We start from the raw sequence: 21,481 nt of genomic DNA, 5'->3' as shown, positions 1-21,481 counted from the left end.
CTATCAGGCAGGCGAATGGTAACTGAGTGTGGCAGACCAAAGTTTTTAGTCGATAAGAACACAAAATATATTTAGCATCACACTTTTATTTCTCTTCATTTCCAGATACCCGCACAGTGAAAAATATATTACAAATATATTAACATTATTTTTCTTTCTACTCACAAAATAACGAAGTTCAAACTACAGTATTGCAGCACCTTTTCTTTTTCTTTATTAATAACATGTGCGTTCTCTTATGAATACCATGACGAAGATGAAAATGACGTCAGTAGCAACAGATGGCCAGTACCACTATGTGTAACGATTGGCACCAAATCACAAACAGCAGTGATCAAATCTGGACAAAAAATGCAATGCAAATAACCAAAAACAAAGGAAAACATTCTAAACACAACAAACATGTAAAGAGAAATGCAGAATAAACTCTCAAAGCTTTGCACATTGCTTGAAAAGATTTCTGTAATGTCAACAATGTTGTAAGCAGCAAAACTGAAAACAACCTCAAACTAAATATGACGAGCACCAACTGGTGCATAGCAACAGGTCTACTGCTTGTTCAAGGCACAACCTTAATTGCCTATCACATGTGCAGAAATAAACTCTTCTTGCATCATTTACAAACAACACAAGCAATTTTCAGAGAACAATTAAAAAAAAAATATGAACTGCTGAAAGCAAGCTGCCAGCAAAGCATGGCTACATTGTCGGATGTGGCCAGCTAGCATGCAGTATTGTAAACACAAACTGTACACAAGTATGAGTGAACAATATAAGGATACCCTTAAGGTAATAAGGGCACCTTAATTGATGCTCAATCCATCATGCTCAGAGAATAATGTGACACAGTGCCCATTTGAGCTCTGCGCCCAGTTTCTTAGTTCCTGTTAACATTTTCAGAGAGTTGGCTAATGACCTGACAGTCATGATCAACATTCATGCGCTTTAGTGAAAAGCGATGTACAATGATAAATACCGTTCTAAACCAAGCTCATACCTTTTAACAGGAATTTCCCACTGTACTTTTTGGTGCTGATGGTATTGGCAACAAGTTGTAGCAAATGCTCTCAAATGAAGTGCTAACCATTTACGAACTCTTAAAAACTTTGCTTAAATAAATATACTATAGGGTACATGTTCAGCCAAAGCTCCAAGATGATCTAAGAAAACATTTACTGTAAGTCATTGCCACGGTATCATCTCCGACGACCGTACACTCATATTTTTAAACTTCCAAATGAAAGGGCTACTCTGCATAGACAAGAGTGCCACAAGAACTTCACCTGGATGAAAACCAATTTAACCAAATTACAGACTGACATACCAGTTCTTATCTACAGGTAGCTACAGAAGCAAGCTTACCAACAGTTTACATGTCAGTCCAACATAAAATCCTTAGCTAAGCAACAAGTTTAACAGTTTTGCTTTGCTCACACTGACTTCGGTCACAAATTATCTGCTCTTTGCATTATCATCTATCTGTCTTATTGCAATATTGCAAACTAAGCAGTATTGCACAGTACAGTGTGTATAGACAAAACGAAAGAGTGGTCACACGGGGCTATATACTTCCAAAGACAAGCATTTTCCCACGTTTACAGCAACGTACCATCTATTGCAAAAGCTTAGTCGATCACGGTATCTGGATGAACAGCATGGTGGACTTCTGCAACAGTCGTTACATGAGAGAGTGCATGTTGCTGCAGCTTAAACTATGACTAGACTCATCTTACAAGTAAACAAAAAAAAATGGCAGAGAATAGGGAAGAGGAGAGCAACAAGTGCAGGTGATGACAGCAAACTTATATGCTAGTGGCTATGTTGATTCTAGTGCATCTCCCAGTTTTAGTGACCTTTGATAAACATCAAGGTCGGCCTGTGTTGAAGCATGCTACCCGTGTTTACAATGTTAGAGCTGTATCACTGCCATGCACGATCTCATTCACGCTTGCCGCACAAGCCTACATGAGCAACAGCAGCATACAACATGTACGGTCCTGGATAAAAGTTTGCAAGATGTGGACTCAGAGAAAATTTAATTCTGCATTGCCTTGCTAGCCAGTCAGATGGTATTCTTATAGCAGACGGAGCGGGCATATATCCTCACGCATCTATACATTTTATTGACCTGCTATGCTTAACCGTACTGCAATAAATTTTTTTCCGCAAATCTGCATCCCGCAAATTTTTATCCATGACTGTACAGGCTATGTCAGGGCACAGTGAATGCACTGAGTGCCGACATACTTGGAATAGTGTCTTAGAGCACCACATTCCCTCTCTCTATGCTGCCAAGATTTGGGTGGAATATGGCTGCTGAACGCAATGTTCATAGCTCAACATGAATCCTGCAATATTCTAACCCTCTTGTGTTCTGAGCGGCGTTATGGCTGGTTGTGACCTACAGACCAGGACAGTTGATAAAGCAGCCTTCAGTGATATCAAGAAAAAATATCCAGAAGAAAACAAAAGAATGCTTGCAACTCATGCGAACATAAATTGGAGGTAGGCATATTCGTTCACAGGCCTGTGACACGAGAAAAAAAAAATGCAATAGTTGAAAAATTTTTGCAGAGACTAACTTGGGCGTGAAACTGCTTCCAGCTGTCATAACCACAGTGAACCAGTAGCTCTGTATTGCCTTGCTATGCGATGGTGAGGAATGTGCATGCACAGCAAAGCTCATGAGTCGATACTGTTCGGCACTCGCTTTGTGTTGCACAAGTGTTATAATCACTTACAACAGTTTTTAGTGCATCACGCTGTGTGGCATGGCAGCACAGAACTATTCGACTCGCTGCAAATAACAGTGGTGCTGTGCCCCACTTCATAAATGGAGCAATGCCTTGATACGCATTGCCAAAAGGTTTCAGACACTGAAGTTGGTGAGGGCAGCCATCTCAGGCGAGGCATGCACCAAGTGGCAGGCCTCATGGCGGCTCAAGTTGGACTTGGAGTTGAAGCGCTTGGCGCAGAAAGTGCAGTGGAAGGGCCGCTCGCCCGTGTGGCAGCGCACGTGTCGTTCGAGGTTGCACTTCTGGTTGAAACGCATCGGGCAAAACTGGCACTGGTACGGCTTCTCGCCTGTGTGACGCTGCATGTGCCTCGCCAGGTTCATCTTCTGGCTGAAGGCCTGGCCACACACGGTGCATTGGTACGGGCGCTCTGGGTTCGAATGATAGATCGCCCGCCTCTGGCGCCAAGGGCGCTGCCCGTTCTCCCTGTACGAGGGAGAGGAAGGAACCAAATCACCCTTGATTCTGTAAGAAACCTCATTTCATTCCTTTTGTTTCAACATTTCACGATTTCTAGGTAACTGCAAAAACACAGAAGGGGCCTGATAGACATCATACAACACTCGTTAAATGCCTGCGCTTTTAGTGCTTTAAGGGAATAGCAAGGACAGCACATAACACTGCAGTGATCATGACATAAGAGCACAACTATGATTACCTACAGCACGCTTCACCACATGTACTAATGCAACTGTTGCATCAAACTACCATTCATTTCATTTATTCACTGCTAATTCACCTGACGGCTATATATGAGAGGAGACATGAGAAAATGTTTTTTCTGTTCACTGAGAGCAGACGAGATAATTAACGAACCTTTGAAGAGATGCACTATGGGCTGTGAGACATGCCACAAAAAAGTGCTCCAGATTAAGCTCAATCATCCATAATCCTTTAAAGAGACACCAAGAACAAACTGAAGTTGGTGTATGCCGGCTCTTCACTGCATTTTGATGCCAAAAATGACAAGCGTGCGTGGAGCCACTTGCCATGCCAGCCCCCTGAAGTTTTATCAAACTTTTATCCTGTACTATATGTTCTTCATAGATGTAGGTCAGTGGACTCACTCGGCTCACTCAAGCTCACATTCAGATCATGATCCGAGTAGTGAATGAGCCCAGACTCATATTCAGATCATTATCTGCGTTTTTGCGACAATGGTGCATGCTTTCAGTTCTTTTTTTTTTTTTTTTGCCTCGTTTGCCGACAGCGGATGGGAGGAAAGATTTTCTGCCACGACCAAGGATGCTTGAGGGCTAGGTGGCTTCTCGATGCCTGTGGGGAACCAAAGAAGAGAATCCCATCGAAACGAAGACAGCATTTTGTCCCTCTAGTTTATGCAATTGCAGTAATGAGCCATTTGAGAATGTGCCGGAAGATTTGACAGAGTTTCATCATGTCTCTGCGCAGGAGGAGGGGGTTTCTTGCTGCATGCCTTTTACACACCTTGAGCCAATATTGCACAGCGCATTCCTATGCTCATGTGAGCAGAGATGAGTGAGTGAGCCCAAATGAGTCATGGATCGAAATGAGCAAGTTAGATCAAACAAGAAAGTTGGGCTAGTTGGTGCTGGGACATTGGCTACGACATGTTAACTAGCACGAATAAAACAGGGGACAGAGACAGAGTTGATGTCTAGCGTGTGTCCCATCTGCTCTCTGTCTCTGTCCGCTGTTTTATTCACACTACTTAACATGTCGCAGCCAGTGAGCGAGTTAGATGAGCAACGAGTCGTAATGAGTTGTGAATCGTTATGAGTGGTTGACTCACGAGTTCGAGTGAGCCCGGGCACCATGAGTGCGACTTTGGGCGAGCCCATAGGTTGGCCAAACTGTTCTGAGTGAGCCTGAGTGATTGTGCTGCAGTAAGTCATTAGATGCCCACCAGCTTTCTACACTTCACAGATCCTTGTTGATGACCAATATGCTTCTCAATGGTCAAGGTCAATATATATTGCACAGCGCATTCCTATGCTCATGTGAGCAGAGATGAGTGAGTGAGCCCAAATGAGTCATGGATCGAAATGAGCGAGTTAGATCAAACAAGAAAGTTGGGCTAGTTAGTGCTTGGACATTGGCTACGACATGTTAACTAGTGGGAATAAAACAGCGGACAGAGACAGAGAGCAGACGGGACACATGCTAGACATCAGCGCTGTCTCTGTCCGCTGTTTTATTCACGCTAGTTAACATGTCGCAGCCAGTAAGCGAGTTAGATGAGCAACGAGTAATGAGTTGTGAATCGTTATGAGTGGTTGACCTCAGATGACTTATGAGTTCGAGTGAGCCCGGGCAACATGAGTGCGACTTTGGGTGAGCCCATACGTTGGCCAAACTGTTGTGAGTGAGCCTGAGTGATTGTGCCGCAGTAAGTCATTAGATGCCCACCAGCTTTCTACATTTCACAGATCCTTGTTGATGACCAATATGCTTCTCAATGGTCAAGGTCAATATATATTTTTACCAAACTAACTACAGAATAAAACAATGCTAGTTGTAGGTGGTCGCTCAGCCAGACTTAACTGTGTCTAGTCTACCGATATGCTTTTCTTATCTAAGCCAAACATTTTTTTACGGATGAAAGCAGAAAGTATTAACGGGTATAATGGCCAAGGTGTGATCAAATATACTTTTAAATGAAGTTCAGCAGTGTCTACTTCCAAAAATTTCGTGTTAGGTCTTGCAAAACTAGTTCAAATTACCTGAAGCCAGGAATAAAGGAAACAAACTTGGATAATAATGAAAAGCCACTGTCACGCCGCCAGTGTGCTTAACACGAACGCTTCGGTGCATGTCTTCCACTCACACTAGTGCTGCTGGGCGTCGGCCGCTGGGTCTGAGACAATGTTAGGGAGGGAGCAGGGCACCAGCTGTCTCCAACCGCGGCAAACACACCATGCAGCACGGTCTTGGACCCACTGCCCAGCGCTCAGCAGCTCTAATGTTAGTGCGGGACGCGCACTCGAGCATTTGCGTTAAGCGTGCTGTCGGTGGTGCCCACTAATAGTAGTATTGCAATTTCAGGCATAACATTTAAATTCATTACAGCAAATTTTTGTTAACACGTATGAGGTTCTGGCTATTAATCAGGCCAAAAGCTGCACGGACATTCAGAGAACTGCAGGTTAACTGTGCTTAGCGTAACGATTACGCTCTCTAATCAAGGATAATAGGGTCTCATGCTGTTTATAATTGTTGTAATTTCCATAAATTAAATTAAACAACCGTTATTTGATTTAATCTGATTTGGTTCCTGACGTAACGCATGACAGGTACACTGCAGAAAGCAGCAGGAATTAATTCAGCTTAGAAAAGTCTTGAAACTGCTTTCCAGCAATGCTACGAGTTGGTAGTACGAAAGGAACTGTTGTCAAAGTGCCTCTTGTTACCTGTCTCGGTGTTCACCAAAATGGCATGCTTCGTGTACGATTAGGTGATTCTTGGAAGCACACACAAAGTCACAGTAGTGGCATGGCCAGCTGGAGACCTTCATTCCTGCACGAAAAGATGGCAAAAGGTCAGGTTGCACTGATACATAAGTACCAACAATCATGTATGCACTTTTGAAGCAGCCCTTGCAGCGATGATATAAGGTCCCACGTGGAGACAAATGTTTTTCAATGGCACATCCTTTTATCATCGGTTCTAACAAATATCACCGGATATTACACAGCATTCTGATTTCCTATGTGCAATTCCTAAGTATTGCATTCAAGCAAAGGGTAGAGACTGAAGGCAGATAGCTGAATATGGAATACACCAACACTGAAATTACAATATTATGTGCCATAATCACGCCTACAGAAAAGTACCTCTGTCACAAACTACTACCGCTACAGGGTGGCAGTACTAGTGTGTTACAGAGGAAGGAGTAGTGCATAGCAGGACCACACATTTTTAAACAGCTGCATGAACAAAAATTGCGGCAAGCTTGAGAGCACGCAAACAGATTGCACACAATACACAGCTTTTCTTGTGGTGGAACACAAAACAGGAAAAAAAAAGAACAGCGAGAATTGCATACATTGGCTGCACAATATATAAACTGCACAAGTGTTGTGAATTGGGCTTGTTGGCTTATGTTCATGTTTGAAAGAGTGCAAAGCAGAACACAATATCTGTCACCCTGTTTCCCAAGAAAATTGCATTTCTAGATCATCAGATTTCTGACGCGCACCCTGCCACCAGATTTTAGCTGTCGTATACACTGTTATGAATTTTTTGTTGTAGCTTGTTTACATTTGTTTTGTTGTTTTTTGCGGCTTCCCCTTTGAGATCCTCTTAGCAGCCGGGCTGGGCACGTGCCATTCCGTCTGTCATGCTGCATTGTGCAAATTTTGGAACTTGTTATTCTTATCTTGTCAGGCCTGTATATGTTCTGGAGCTTCTTGGAATAAAACCAGCTGATAGTCAGGCTCGTGGCACTTCTTTCCTTGTGCCCTGTCCTTTGCGCTGTTTCAAACATGAATGATATAAAAGTAATGCTAAAAAATTATAACTCTGTGTCTGCACAACGCACGTATTTCACAACAGTTTTAGCAATTTGGCTGCATTTGTGCACTGAACCATGAAAAACTAAGCTAGAAACAGCTCAAGCCGTAGTATTGACAAAAAAGAAACATGCAACTGAAACTTAACTGACATGCTACCAGTAAGTAATTTCTCTCCTGCTTCCTGCAAGCATAAGATATGCCAGTGGTTAGCCAAGTATCACGTTAGCAAACTAGCACGGTCGATTTCTTTTTTGCACCCCCAATCAAATTCACAATGTTTGCATAGCACGGCTGCTCCTTACAAACTATCATGCAGTGTAGGCGAAAATCATCTTGCATTCAAGCATTCGTAAATCGAACTTTCGGTTTCAAGCAGCACCAAGAAGCAAAATTTACTGATTAGCTGAAATCTTATGCAGTGACATTAGTTAAGTGTCCGTTTGATGCGACGAAAATAATCCAAAACTGGCGCTAAAAGCTGCAATTCTATGGACACGAGGAAACATGCGAACAAGGAGTGAAACCATCGCAGCAGTCATTCACGAAAGTGTTCGGCGCATCCACAGACACACACAGAGTTAAAACCAACAAAACTGCACTGCGGACTGTTCTGTGGAGTCCTTAGGAAGCCGCAGTCGTTGTACGCCGACTGATGAAAGCCGAAGAGTTTCACAAACGACGCCCAGCGCACTGAAAACACGATAAGCACAACGGTACTACAACCCGCAACAAAACGAACAGCGAACTCCTGCAGCGCTGCAAAGGTAGGCGCTGCACGAGAACGCATTTGCACGAGAACGCAGGTGGCTCAGGTGGATGGATAACATGGAGGAAAAAAAAAAAGGAGTTTTTTTTCCTCCATGATGGATATGTGGATGGATGATAATGGCGGCGTTACCCTTTGTATCGGTCGGCAGCTTGCGTCACCTAGCCTATGATTTCTTCTTGCTATTTTTTTTTCCTATTTCGTTTTTGGAATGTCTGATTTTACTATCTTTTTCTCTCCAAATTCGCCCCTTCCTTGATTTTCTCCACCACTTATTCCTTTGTCAACGCAACGCTTTCTCATCCACTCGCTCGACCTCCCCAGCAAATCCCAGCGCCCTGCCATAGAGTTTCTTACTAAGAAACTCTATGGGGAGGGCTGAATGAAGTTCTGCGCACCTCAAGACCAGGTGCTCTATGGTCTCCATTTCAGTTCCACACGTATCGCGCTCTGCCACAGGCAGCGCATAATATATCCACTTCAAATTTGGACCTGTACGTTTCGTTCTCAAAACCCCCGTCCTAGCTTCGAAAAGTAATAAATTTCCCCGCGAGTTATCAGATAAACGCTCTTTATTTATGCCCTGTTTTCGTGTTCTATACAGTAGTGGGCATCCTCACGACGGCAAACCCTCATGAGGGCGTCCTCACTCTCACCTCATGAGGATTTCACTTGGTGAGGCGAGGGAGGATCGGCGCATGAAAATTCGTGAGGGCGACGGTGAGGGAAGGAATTAGTAGTACCCAATCAACCACTGTACATCCGGTGGACGTACGACGTACGGCCATTTTCGGATATACGGATATCCGCAAGAAATCCGCCGATCTCCGACGGATCTCCCACGGTCGTCCGACGGAGGTACATATGTAACTGCAACGATCTCCCACGGACGTCCGATCCGGATATCCGAGGATATCCCCCGCGGATCTAATGAGGCCATTCGCTTGTCATGCTTTCTGCACTTTCATGGAGCAGGCCTTGTGACTGCAGCCAGTAATATATCCGGCAGTTCCGATGAGCTTGTATGAAACCTCACAAAATGCCCAAAATCGGACATGTGACCTGAAAGCACAATGTATCAGATTGATGACAATTTTATTAATGACATTAAAGCTGCTTTCAGTCTTCAAGAGAAGTTCTTCAAGCTGGTCACACTGGCAGAAGTTCCATGCAATAGGAAGGGTTTCTGTGTGCAGGCAGTGCTCTCATGGTTGAACTTGGTATTTCAAAAAGGGATGCTCTGAAAAACAAACCAAAACACAAATAGAATACTTTTACTGAAAGGTTAAGGAAATATTTAAGTGCGAGATACTGTAAGTAAAAACATTAATGAAAGACAATATCAAGAGAATTGCATAATTTTGACCCATAGTTTCTCCAGCCTTGCTGCCACACACTAATGCAACTCTGGTGAGATAGGAGGTGCGCAAGAGTTTACAATGCATATAGCACACAACAAAATCAAGCTAGTAGTCTACAATGTCACCGTGCCAACTACGGCTTGCAGAGGTATGTTACCTTCGGGTTGCAAAGGTCTGAAAAAAAAAGACAAAGATGCGAGAGCAGGCAATTTTTTTTCCACCGGTTGCATGAGAAGAGATAACACCACATTTATGTTTCCCTGCATATTACTGAAATAGTAATAATGACGATAAATTTTCAAACAGGCTACGAAGTTAAAAAAAAAGACTTGTAAAGGCACGAAGAAAATCGGCATGGGATAATTTGCAATCAGTGGTGTTAGGGCTGGAAGAATTTGAAAATAGACAGTTTAACAGCTTTGCACGCGTTACGCAAGAACATTTCATTAGGAAGCTTGTGAAGAAGTAGTGGAACATAACAGAGGCTGGTATGTTCCCTTCATCTAATATGAACTTTTGGCACTATAGTAGGATGCAATTCAAGAATGCAGCAGCGAATGCCCCTCAACAAAAGCCCTCCAGCCAATGCGGTCAACTGGTTTTCATGATGTGGCGGTTAATCACATTTCACGGAGGTACATGCCAGCCACCTGGGATTTCACGTTAAGGAAATAACTAAGACGTTTGAGAACTAACTGGTCAATGCCACTTGATGGAAGGCATTCGCCACCGCATTCTTGAGTTGTATCAAATTATAAAATCCATTCATGTATTCAGAGGTGATGGGCAGGTGTGTAAGGAGTGCAGCGTTCCTCAGGCTGTACATATATTTCATTATGACGGTTTCTGCAGCAAATAGTTCAAGGTTAGGCATCTGTAGCTACAAGAACAAGTTTAAACCTTGCACAACTCTTAGTAACCAACGGAGGTGAAAATATTTCTTGAAATGCAATATATTTTGCTTAAAAACACTGCAAACATAAAAGAAGAGATACACCCTACTGCAAACAGTTTTGTGCCAGTGCATGAACAATGTGTTTGCAGTGCAAGACACTACAGCTACTCCCACAGGCAATCACATATCCATACTGAAGGTCTAAAAAATTCAAGAGTGAGAATAGGAATCCTTAACACACACCTGCAAGCTACCTGATGACTTAGTGGTTAACACAAGGCTCAGTCATAGAGAAAAGTTTGTGGGATGTGGATTTCCAGAAAAATATTTATTTTTACATTGCCTCACTAGGCAGTCAGCTGAAACTTTTGAATAAGTTCGAACATCTATCTCCCCTCATTAAACTGCTTTGGCTAACAGCATAGTACAGAAATTTTTCCCAAGAACTTGCATCCCGAAAACTTTTATCCACCACTGTGTAAGTACACTGCACAGAGCAAAGAAAAAGAAAGTATCAATCATATGAGAGGAAGAAACTTGCACCGTAGTTCAAACTTACCCGTAAGCTGCTGCTGTACTCTGAGGTACTATAGGTCAATATGTCAGTCACATTCGTACTGCGTGGCCAAGGAAATAAAATATGAGAGAGCAACTTGTACTGCACTTTGTCAACATAACGTAGACGTCATGATGCAGCAAAACATGGCCTTTGTTGAAACAAGCCCGCTCACAAGGTTCGCTGATGAAGCACCCAGCCGGCACTAACAACAAGTCTGATGATCCACAGGAGTAAGGAAGAGAGGTAAGCTCACAATCCAGGGATATGTATCTCTAGGTGTGCCATCATGGAGGAAGAAAAACTCCATGTGTGCCATATATGGACCGTTACCTTGCTCAGCACTGAGCCCTATGGGCATGAACATGTTTGACAAAGCTACACCAATGCACTGCATGGTTTCATTGCAGTTAGTACGCATCGATAAGAAAATAGGTGAACAACGTGTAACTGAAGTTCGGAAATTTAACAGAACACTTCAGTTTTCTAAACACTGCTACTGCACAGCGAAAATTACTGTGCAGTAGATGGCTGGAAACGTCCATTTGACAAGCCTAACGTTGAAACAAGTCGATAATCTGTGATGGTAGACGAATTTTACATTATTTTGAACCTACCTGTACCGCACCGCAGAGACAGTAAGAAAATAAGAAATCAGTAGCGAATTACTGCGAAACACACACAGTCCCGACATTATCCTTTTCGTGCGTTGTTTTATCGCAATTAAGAACTTAGGTACAACTGCCTTAATATTCACACCATGCATGTGTACACCTCGTCTCAATTTTTTTTCCGCCGCGGTGGCTCAGTGGTTATGGTGCTCGGCTGCTGACCCGAAAGACGCGGGTTCGATCCCGGCCGCGGCGGTTGAATTTCTTTAGAGGAGAAATTCTAGAGGCCCGTGTACTGTGCGATGTCAGTGCACGTTAAAGAACCCCAGGTGGTCGAAATTTCCGGAGCCCTCCTCTACGGCGTCTCTCATAGCCTTAGTCGCTTTCGGGCGTTAAACCCCATAAACCAAACCAAACCATCAATTTTTGTTCGTAGTGTAGAACGAGAGAGGCGCGATGCACTAGCTTACGGAGCTTCGCGACAGACACGCGAACGCGGGCAAACACATTTGCGGCAGCTATCTAATCGTACTTGTAACTTCCCCTCCAGTGCAAACAACTAATTTGTGTAAGTGAGTATAATATGCTACAGCACTTCGCTCATCCCACGGCAACATCATCAAAGTAATCTTGAAGCACAGTTACTTACTTGCAAGTTATAACACACCGCTTCTTTCATCCAAGGCAACAAGGAATCAGGTGCAGCACGGCGCCGGAGCTATTTCACGGCAGCTTCGGGTGCAGAAGAAGGTCTTGTCGAGCGCATAGGTGATAGATCACATTTATAGCACAGCCAAGCAACCGCAGAACAAACAAACCGCATACTGTAGCAAAAATAAAGTTCGAAAGAAGCACGATGCGACGAAAAACTACGCAAAGATCGCGCTGTCGTGCACCGTTAAGTTTAGTTTTCATGTAAGGCAGCATGCCTCGGTTACCTCGGCGGAATGCTGGAAGAGAAAAGCGCATTGATCTCAGAAAGTCACGCAATTAGTTTAATTCAGGTTTTTCATATCAGCACCATAATCGAGTGATGTTAACTGATTAATCCGAATATAAAACTAATTGCCGGTATGGAAATTTGATCGGCTGAATTTGTCGTTTGCAAAATAGAATTTCTTTTAATTTTTTTTTATGTGAGGAAAAACAAAATATGTATGTGATGTCGTAAGTTCAGATCCCTACAGGCATATTCACGGATACCCGTCGGACATCCGTCCGCGGATATCCGCCAGCCATCCGACAGCGAACGTCCTTCGGACATACTCCGAATCTCCGGTGCGTATGTCCGGATATGGACGTCCGTAGGCATGCCCTACGGACATCCCCACCCCCACCTGGCACTGGAGATTCGGATCTTAATCGTACGTACCACGGATATCCGTGGTTGACTGGGTAGTAGTAGAAAACTTTTATTGACGAGGAAAGTAAAAGACTCGAAGAGAAATATACAATAGGTGGTGTCTTCATTTCAAGACTCTATTGGCCTCGGCCGCCCTCTAGCCTGCGCAACGAGTGCGCGCTGCTGATCAAGCTCCGAGCTAAGCATAGAGGTCTCCCATTGCTCCTTCGTTCTACGTGTGCGATATCCGGGGGTTTCGGGCCCTTACATCCCCATGTTATGTGGTATGTATCAGGCCTGTCTTCGTACCACGGGCATTCGTTTGTAAAGATTGGGGAATGTATCGGTCTGGAGTTGCCTCCCCGAGCTTCCTGAGCGTTAAACTTCTGCAGCAGCAATGCCTGCTCTAATTTGTGTGCTTACTTGATGCCTAGCAGTACAAACAGTTTAGTGTCATGCACAACCCGGGTAAAGCGATAAGCGGGTGTGACGTTCTCTATACGATGATTGTGCATTCTATACAGAGGCGAGGATTAGCACGTGAATTGTGAGGTGCGGCGTTGTTTGGTCGAAGACGCAAGCTTGGTGTTGTCCTATACTGCTGGCGGCGGTGCAGGTTTCACGGAGCCGGCACCACGTACAGCTGCTCCTCGGACTGCGGCAAAGCCGGACTGCTGTCCTTGTAGTCGTCCTCCGGGTATCTGGAGGGCCGTATCCCGTTCCTGACGGCCTGCGTTCGTCGCCGGATGCCGGCCAGAAGACAAGAGCGTTCACATTTGCGCATATTTTTGTCGCCATCAGCTTAAAAGTCCCATCCACTCCCGAGCAAACGCCTCTCCCACTGATGTCCAGTTAGCCCTGACTTGGGCCAGCAGCAGTTCTACTATCGCAGCAAAATTTTCTATCTCCTTTCCCCACTATCCTTTCCTCTCCTACCATTCTGATACCTAACAATTTTAGATCCACGCAACCGTCGGAAAATGATCAAAACAATGAGATTCCTTTGCATGCGTCTCGAGGCGACGTCGAAAGAACAATCCATTAACATTATGTAATTTCTTGTAGGATGACGTCACGAAGAGACACCATTACCTCCTTCCTGGCGATGATTTTTTTTTTTTTTTACCAGGAGGCCTTGTTTCGTTCAAAAGGGGGCTCACAGTGAACGCATTACATACCAACGTTCCATTAACGTTGTTACAGACGGTGAAACAGCGGCGCCCAAAAGTCCTGCATGAGGCCACATGGTTTGCTTATAGTTTGCTGCTCAGCTCAGCCAGCGCCATCTTGAATTTGGCTCAGCCCTTATTTCCGATCCTCGGAGAGATGAGGACGAGAGTTTTTCTCGCCTTTTGAAGCACTGGGCTGAGAGCGGACGCAGTGCAAAGCTGAGCAAATGCCGTGGTGGTCTGCGTGCTTTCGACGAAGATTGTGCTCTACTTATGCGTATTCACCCGCTTGTTGTGTCTATCATTCGTATTCATGAAAGAGAACATTTACGGAGGATATTTTTATTAAGGCAGCCATGCACACGTTATCCTGCGTTTATTACCAAACACGAGTGGTACGTGCTTTGCATCACCGAATGCTTCCTACAAAACGCGCTGCCGAGGCTGCCGTTTCTGTCTGTGGGGGGTTCCATTTTCTTCGTGGCAACGCTAATGTTGCATGTCTGCGGCGTTCCGCGGGTTGCGCCTTCTGCAGTGGGTGTCTCTAGAACAAATCACTGCTGCAGTCTGGAGCGCAAAAAGCCGGAAAGTGGAATACGGCGCTTGCGAAAGAGTTCTAGGCTCTAATATGATTTCACTCACGCGTTATTTGGGGAATATTCTACACATGTGTTGCAGATGGTAGGCGCTTTTTGAGTTCCCGGTTTCCTTAAGCTTACAGCTATCTTGGCTCTATGAACACATACATGTGTCTTAAATCTAGACACTTTTTGTTGCTATGCTTTTGTTGAACATCATCATCATATTGTGACAGAAGCAGGGAAACCTCACTCGAGCAGCGGAAACCGTTCATTCGTTACCTCAGCTAGACGAACTCTGGGGCCAAATGGTTCGATTCTTCATACATGACTGCAGAGCAGACAAACCGCGTTCACTTCAAAGAAGATGCACACAGACACACGCTGCCTCACAACCATTCATACGCTACATCTCGGCCGGCGTCACCCGCACAGCAAACCAAGTAATGGTAGCGAACTCGGCCCTTTGCCCCTCCCCCCGCCTTAGAAGAAAAAAAAACCTTGGCAGTTGGAGAAGAAAGTTAGGCACGTCGGCCAAGTATAACACGGACCATAGAAATGTACCTGTATGTTCTTGCGGACGTTCTCGACGACGGCCGCTGTGCCCTGGCGGACGCCCGTGGCGACGCCCTGGATGCCCCCGCGGATGCCAGTACCTACGGTTTGCGTGGCGTTCTGCAGGTTCTCGCCCACACCCACCACGACGCCCAGAAGGCTGGTGTTGCTGAGCACGCGGTTGCACACGCGCTGACAGCGCCGGAAGTTGGCCAGCATCTCGCTCTCGGTGGCGCCGCCTGCGGTGGTAAATGACGAGTCTCTCTTACTGGCTGTTGCTCGCACTGAGACAGGGGCATTGCAGCCGCTGCTTTAGCGCTAAAATCTACCCTTCTGTCTCTTCAACGAGAGAATCCGCCTCGGTTGCTCAGTGGTTTTGGCGTTACTGATCCTAACGTCACAGAAAAGAATGCTGGGCGCGGCGGCCCCATGTTTGTTGTGCGATGTCAGTGCACGTCAGTGAACCCAAGGTGGTGTAAATTATTCGGAGCCGAACATTAAGGCGTTACTCATAGTCCGAGTGTTGTTTTGAGGCGCTAAATCTTTCATAGTACAACATCATCAACGAGTGTAGGCATAGCAAGACGGAAAACAGTCGGTTAGGTGATTACGCAGCGCTTCAGATTTCTCGGTGAGAAAACGACCGCGGCGGATGAGGAACGCACGTTCATGCCGCGTTAATACTCGCTATAGTGGGAAAAAGGTTGTCCACATGGGCGAATGGTTTTTGGAATTAGCAATGTCAACTGCATCGCAGAGTTTCAGCTTTACAGCCGAAAATTTTCATTAATCGCCGCAGACAGGTAAATCAGTCTGAAAGATAAAGCTGCTGAAACTTGCCATTTCTCTGGGATACGTACAAGGCGAGTGGTACTTTTCATTCAGAGGCTAACTTTCCAATGCTTTGAAACCGAACTGCGAAGAAATCCGTGATAATTTTCCTTGAAGAAAGCTGAAATCTTAAGCCTGACTGAGCCAACAAACTATGATAGCAAGTGTACACGTAATAGTAGTATAGGATTAGCATTGTTAACAGCACGACCTTTTTCCGTTAATGCACAAGGCTTTTTTTCTTCCACCTAACCCGCACAGACACGCTGCTTTGCTAGTAGTCAGGAACTCAATGTCTACACGTTTAAAGGAGTGACGTTGGAGTTGTACGAACGGCACTGGTGAAGGAAGACCAGGGACAAGACGACAACGGTGCTCCAAGTTGCCATGGCACTTCGCCGCCGACAACGCCCAGTCTGGCAGGCAGTGTCTGAGAGGCTGACGGCGGACGGCCTCTAGCTTTATGGCGTCTCGTAGTGACGATGCATTTGGTATGGCATCGATGCTGGTCGACAGCTTCCGGAGTCAACGACCTCAGCCGATCTGGGTTCGCGTATACTTCCACATAGGCGCGATATATGCAGGGCACCTTTCGTCCTTGTGTACACAAAGAAGTGCGCTCCGCTGCAGCTGTTCCAACAAGGAACGCATATTTCGGTGAAAGCGCGCCCGAGTGCAGTAACTTCCTCATTTTTGCCCGCGGCGTGTCGATTACCGGTTTTGCCCATGGAGGTCATTAGCAGAAGCATTTGCGCAGTTCAGCCGTTTCCGCGGTAAAACCCCGGGCTGAACGAGTGTAGCCTGAATGGAAGCCTGGGGCGTTTTTCCGTCATTCTAATGAAAGCTCACTATGTAGATGGCCCATTGAAGCTAACACACTGCATAATAGTGTGTATTTGGTTCGGTATATTCGAATAACAAAACGTTAACCGCACGACAGATTTCGGTGCTCCGACGGTAAGATATGAAAAACCCAAGCGATGACCTGTCACCGAAATGTTGAAGAGCCCTGCGTTTGGCTCAGTTATCTATTTTTGCCAGTACACCAAAAGACACCTCACCCTCAGGAGTTGTCATAGTTTTCTGTTAGAACGTATGTATGCAGTTGTCTTTTTCAAGAAGCAATTGATTAACGACTGACAAACTGCATACATCGTAATAGCCGCGACGGATGTGAGATGTTTAGGACGACGCTGGACGCCTGCTGGCTCAGGCTCCCATCCACAAAAGCCGTGGACAGCCACAATGATTCTTCTTCAAGGGACATCGTGTAAGTGGTGAGCGGCCGCACACAGAGCTTTCACCTGCATACATTAGCTAGATGAAGCGGTGTAGGGCAGGTTTTATACGATGATTTAGAAGGCGATGAATAACTTAAATTTTACGCTTCTAAGAATGCATGCCTGAACCGGGATCTGCACTTTCCAACTTACTCAGCCTTACTTGAACACGGAGCTCTGTTCACCGTATACAGCGTTGATGTCGTAGTAACCGCAACTCTCGCTTTCGCCTGTTGGCCAGTGGTGGTGGTGAAAACATTTATTGGGTTATACAAAGGACAGTGTTGACCAAATATTTTAGGGGAATCCCCCAAGGTGGAGTAGATTTTGTAATAAGGGAGTAAGTACTCATTGACGTCCACCCGAGCGCAGCTATACGGCCACAAGGGAAAGCTATACAGCTTTCACAGAAACTTGGTAGTTAAAGAAACTACGAAGTTTCTTTAACTACGAAGTTTCTGTAGCTACGAAGTTTCTGTAGCTACGAAGTTTCTGTGAAAGCTGTATAGCTTTCCCTTGTGGCCGTATGGCTGCGCTCGGGTGGACGTCAATGAGTACTTACTCCCTTACTACAAAATCTACTCCACCTTGGGGGATTCCCCTGAAATATTTGGTCAACACTGTTCCCACTTCGAGTTATAGATCAATTCGCTCTCGCCCTACCATAAGCTTGCCGTCCCGGTTAGCTCAATTGGTAGAGCGACTGCTCCGGTGAAGCGGTGGTCCCGGATTCGAACCCGGGACCAGGACGAATTTTTCTTTAACTACGAAGTTTCTGTGAAAGCTGTATAGCTTTTCCTTGTGGCCGTATGGCTGCGCTCGGGTGGACGTCAATGAGTACTTACTCCCTTATTACAAAATCTACTCCACCTTGGGGGATTTCCCTAAAATATTTGGTCAACACTGTTCCCACTTCGAGTTATAGATCAATTCGCTCTCGCCCTACCATAAGCTTGCCGTCCCGGTTAGCTCAATTGGTAGAGCGACTGCTCCAGTGAAGTGGTGGTCCTGGGTTCGAACCCCGGACCAGGACGAATTTTTCTTTAACTACGAAGTTTCTGTGAAAGCTGTATAGCTTTCCCTTGTGGCCGTATGGCTGCGCTCTTGTGGACGTCAATGAGTACTTACTCCCTTATTACAAAGGACAGTGCGCATGCATGGATCAGCCCATAAGGGACCGATCCTTACAAGCACTAGGTGGAGGTCCCTGGTGTGGACCCCAGTGGTGGTGGCCGCCGCCCGGGCGCGCCCGGCTGTAAGTCGTGGCAGCCGAGCAAGGTCGCCTCCCAGTCCTCCCGGGTCGGGTTGGGGATGGGGTGAATAGCCGGGTTGGAGGGGCAGGCCCACACCGTGTGATAGGTGCCAGAAGACACCGCACTACAGTGCGGGCAGCTGCCGTTAAAGCAGGGGTCAAAATGTTTTATTGCTGCCGGGCACAGAAATGTATGGTGAGAATGGCGGAGAAAGAGCCGCTCATCCGCCTTCTTCAGGCCTTTACATGGGCGAGGGTAAAGGCGATGACTATCTTGATAGTAGGTTGTAATATCTTTGAAGGTATAGACAAGATTTAAATCGGTTTCCTGATCGAGTGGGGAGGAGAAAACACCCCGGTGAGAGAGCGCGCGGGCGGCTGCGTCTGCTGCCGCGTTTCCTGCAGGGTCCCATATAAGGTAACGGTGTGCGGGGTCCGTATCCCGTATGCAATTTTGGTAGATTCGAAAGGCTAGGGAGGGAGTGCAGCCTTGTTCGACGTTCCGACAGGCCCCTCGCGAGTCGGTGATTATGTATCTTGAATCGGAATGTGAGGCTGCGAGAGCAATCGCGACCTTTTCTGCTTGTGTTGCACTGCAGGCTCTGAAGGTGAGGCCGTTAACTGTGTTGCTGTTATGAACTACCGCGGTCGCGTACCATCCCCCGTGGTGAGTGCCAGAGGCGGCCACGTGGTATCATCACCATCATCATCATCCTCAGCCTGACTACACCCACTTCAGGGCAAAGGCCTCTCCCATGTCTCTCCAATTAACCCTGTCCTTTGCCAGTTAATTACGGCCACTGTATCCCCGCAAACTTCTTTATCTCATCCGCCCAACTAACTTTCTGCCGTCCCCTGCTACGTTTGCCTTCTCTTGGAATCCACTCCGTTACCCTTAAGGACCAGCGGTTATCTTGCCTTCGCATTACATGCCCTGCCCAAGCCCATTTCTTCCTCTTGATTTCAACTAGGATATCATTAACCCGCGTTTGTTCCCTCACCCACTCCGCCCTCTTCCGATCTCTTAACGTTACACCTATAATTTTTCTTTCCATAGCTCGCTGCGTTGTCCTTAACTTAAGCTGAACCCTCTTTGTTAGCCTCCACGTTTCTGCCCCATAGGCGAGTACCGGTAAGATACAGCTGTTGTATACAGCTCTTGAGGGATATTGGCAAACTGCCATTCATGATCTGTGAGAACCTGTCATATGCGCTCCACCCCATTCTTATTCTTCTAGTTATTTCCCTTTCATGATCCGGATCTGCGGTCACTACCTGCCCTAAGTAGACATATTCTCTTACTACTTCCAGCACTTCGCTACTGTTACGACCCATCTTGAGACCCGCGATGAAACGGTGGTGGATTCAACAGTAGCGGCAATTTCGACGGGTCGTTTGACCCCCAAGATGACCCCACGGCTCGGTGCCAACGACCTTCTAGAAGGACCGACGACCGGGGAAAAACGGGTGCCCCTCGTCTTTAAAAAACCCGGAACGAATCAGAGGAAGCCAGCGCAGCTGCGTCTGCGACGTCAACATGCCACACCTGTGTTCGATGGACGCGAGCTGCCAACACAGTGCTACAGGGATGCGGCCTTACGCTTCCTCCTCGCCAGTGCCCACGGGTGGGCTCTACCACAGGTGTCTTCGTTGGCTGTGCTGTGTAGTGTCGCGATGAATTGCCGCCTGGTGAAAGGGCGGAGCCTTGGGCTATTTAACCTGCGACCAAAGTGAGCACGATGGCTCTGAACCTTGGGTAATAGGCTCATCCAGACGCTAGACGTTATGAACTCCTAACTTTTGATTCCTTGCTATTCTGTTGTAAATTTATGTAAGTAAGTGTCTTAGTTTATTGCCATTAAACCTGCTTGTTTTCGTATTCCCTAACCATCTGAAGCTTCAGACAATTCCTCATCCCGGACGAGCCCCCTTGGTGTTGAAACAACTGGCCACGCTACCTCGAGCCACAATAACTGGTGGCAGCGGTGGGATTCTGCTACCCCGAGTTACAACACTACCAACTGCGAACTGCTGTTCCCTTGCTAGGTTGTTGAACATTACTTTGGTTTTCTGCATGTTAATTTTTAGCCCCACTGTTCTGCTCTGACTGTCTAATTCATTGATCATGCTTTGCAGTTCATGTCCTGAGTGACTTAGCAAGGCAATGTCATCAGCGAATCGCAAATTACTCAGGTATTCTGCATTAACTCTTATCCCCAACTATTCCCATTTCAGGCCCCGGAATACCTCCTGTAAGCAGGCGGCGAATAGCATTGGCGAGATCGTGTCTCCCTGCCTGACACCTTTCCGTATTGGAATTTTATTGCTGACTTTATGGAGAACTATAGTAGCTGTGCAATCGTTATAAATATATTCCAACATTTTCACATAACACTCTTCCACACCCTGATTCCGCAATGCCTGCATGACAGCTGTTGTTTCCACTGAGTCAAATCCTTTCTCGTAATCAATGAAGGCCATATATACGGATTGGTTATATTCTGCGCATTTCTCTATCACCTATTGACCACGTGGTATACACTTGTTTTGTTGCCATAATGTCGGGCTAGCGCCTCCGCTCGTGCCAGGCACCGACCATTATGATGTTCGTGTGATGTGTTGGCTGGAAGAGCTCATGGAGGGCGCGTCTCCACAGTTCTGGGATGTGAAACCTGTCTTCCATGGGAGTGGCGTGTTGGATATGGAGTCGAGCAAGAAGGCGGCGACCTGACTCCGTTTGCGAAAAGCGCGTGTACTGGCTTGCAAGGTGCGCCTCCCGGTGCTCCCGGAAAGTATTCACCCCCTCAAGGGCCATAAGACGGCTATTTGAAGTAGTGATGGGAAGGTCCAGGGCACGCTTAATAATTTTGAGAAGGATGACTTCAAGGGCATCCTCCTCTTGTTTCCGCAGGTGAAGATAGAGAATTCGACTGGTCATGAAGGCGCTTGCCAACCGCAAGGGATCCTTACTTCGTTAACCCCCGTGTTTGTTGGAAA

The 21,481-nt window shown here is 46.2% G+C and overlaps 2 protein-coding genes across 3 annotated transcripts; both read right to left on the bottom strand.

The window, feature by feature from the left end:
- Positions 1-70: 70 nt before the first annotated feature.
- On the bottom strand, positions 71-8,081 carry LOC149371734 (uncharacterized). Of its 2 annotated transcripts, none has more exons than XM_089566019.1 (3): positions 7,883-8,081; positions 6,185-6,290; positions 71-3,221 (listed from the first exon to the last, which is right to left on the bottom strand). In XM_089566019.1, the coding sequence occupies exons 1-3, from the start codon at positions 8,073-8,075 to the stop codon at positions 2,870-2,872; spliced, it is 651 nt and encodes a 216-aa protein (XP_089422145.1). In that variant the 5' UTR covers positions 8,076-8,081; the 3' UTR covers positions 71-2,869. The 2 variants fall into 2 exon arrangements, with proteins under 2 accessions (XP_089422145.1, XP_089422146.1); XM_089566020.1 differs by having other exon boundaries at positions 7,863-8,024.
- A 4,972-nt stretch (positions 8,082-13,053) lies between these two features.
- LOC149371733 (uncharacterized) lies at positions 13,054-15,361 on the bottom strand. Its single transcript, XM_089585229.1, has 2 exons — positions 15,131-15,361; positions 13,054-13,549 (listed from the first exon to the last, which is right to left on the bottom strand). Exons 1-2 carry the CDS (start codon positions 15,338-15,340, stop codon positions 13,439-13,441), a joined length of 321 nt encoding a protein of 106 aa, XP_089441355.1. The 5' UTR covers positions 15,341-15,361; the 3' UTR covers positions 13,054-13,438.
- Positions 15,362-21,481: the final 6,120 nt, after the last annotated feature.

This window comes from Amblyomma mixtum, chromosome 1, assembly GCF_055824585.1.
Source record: "Amblyomma mixtum isolate Tamu chromosome 1, ASM5582458v1, whole genome shotgun sequence".
Classification (NCBI taxonomy): domain Eukaryota; kingdom Metazoa; phylum Arthropoda; class Arachnida; order Ixodida; family Ixodidae; genus Amblyomma; species Amblyomma mixtum.
The sequence above is the reverse complement of the archived record's forward strand: the minus strand, read 5'-3'. Positions and strand labels throughout refer to the sequence as shown.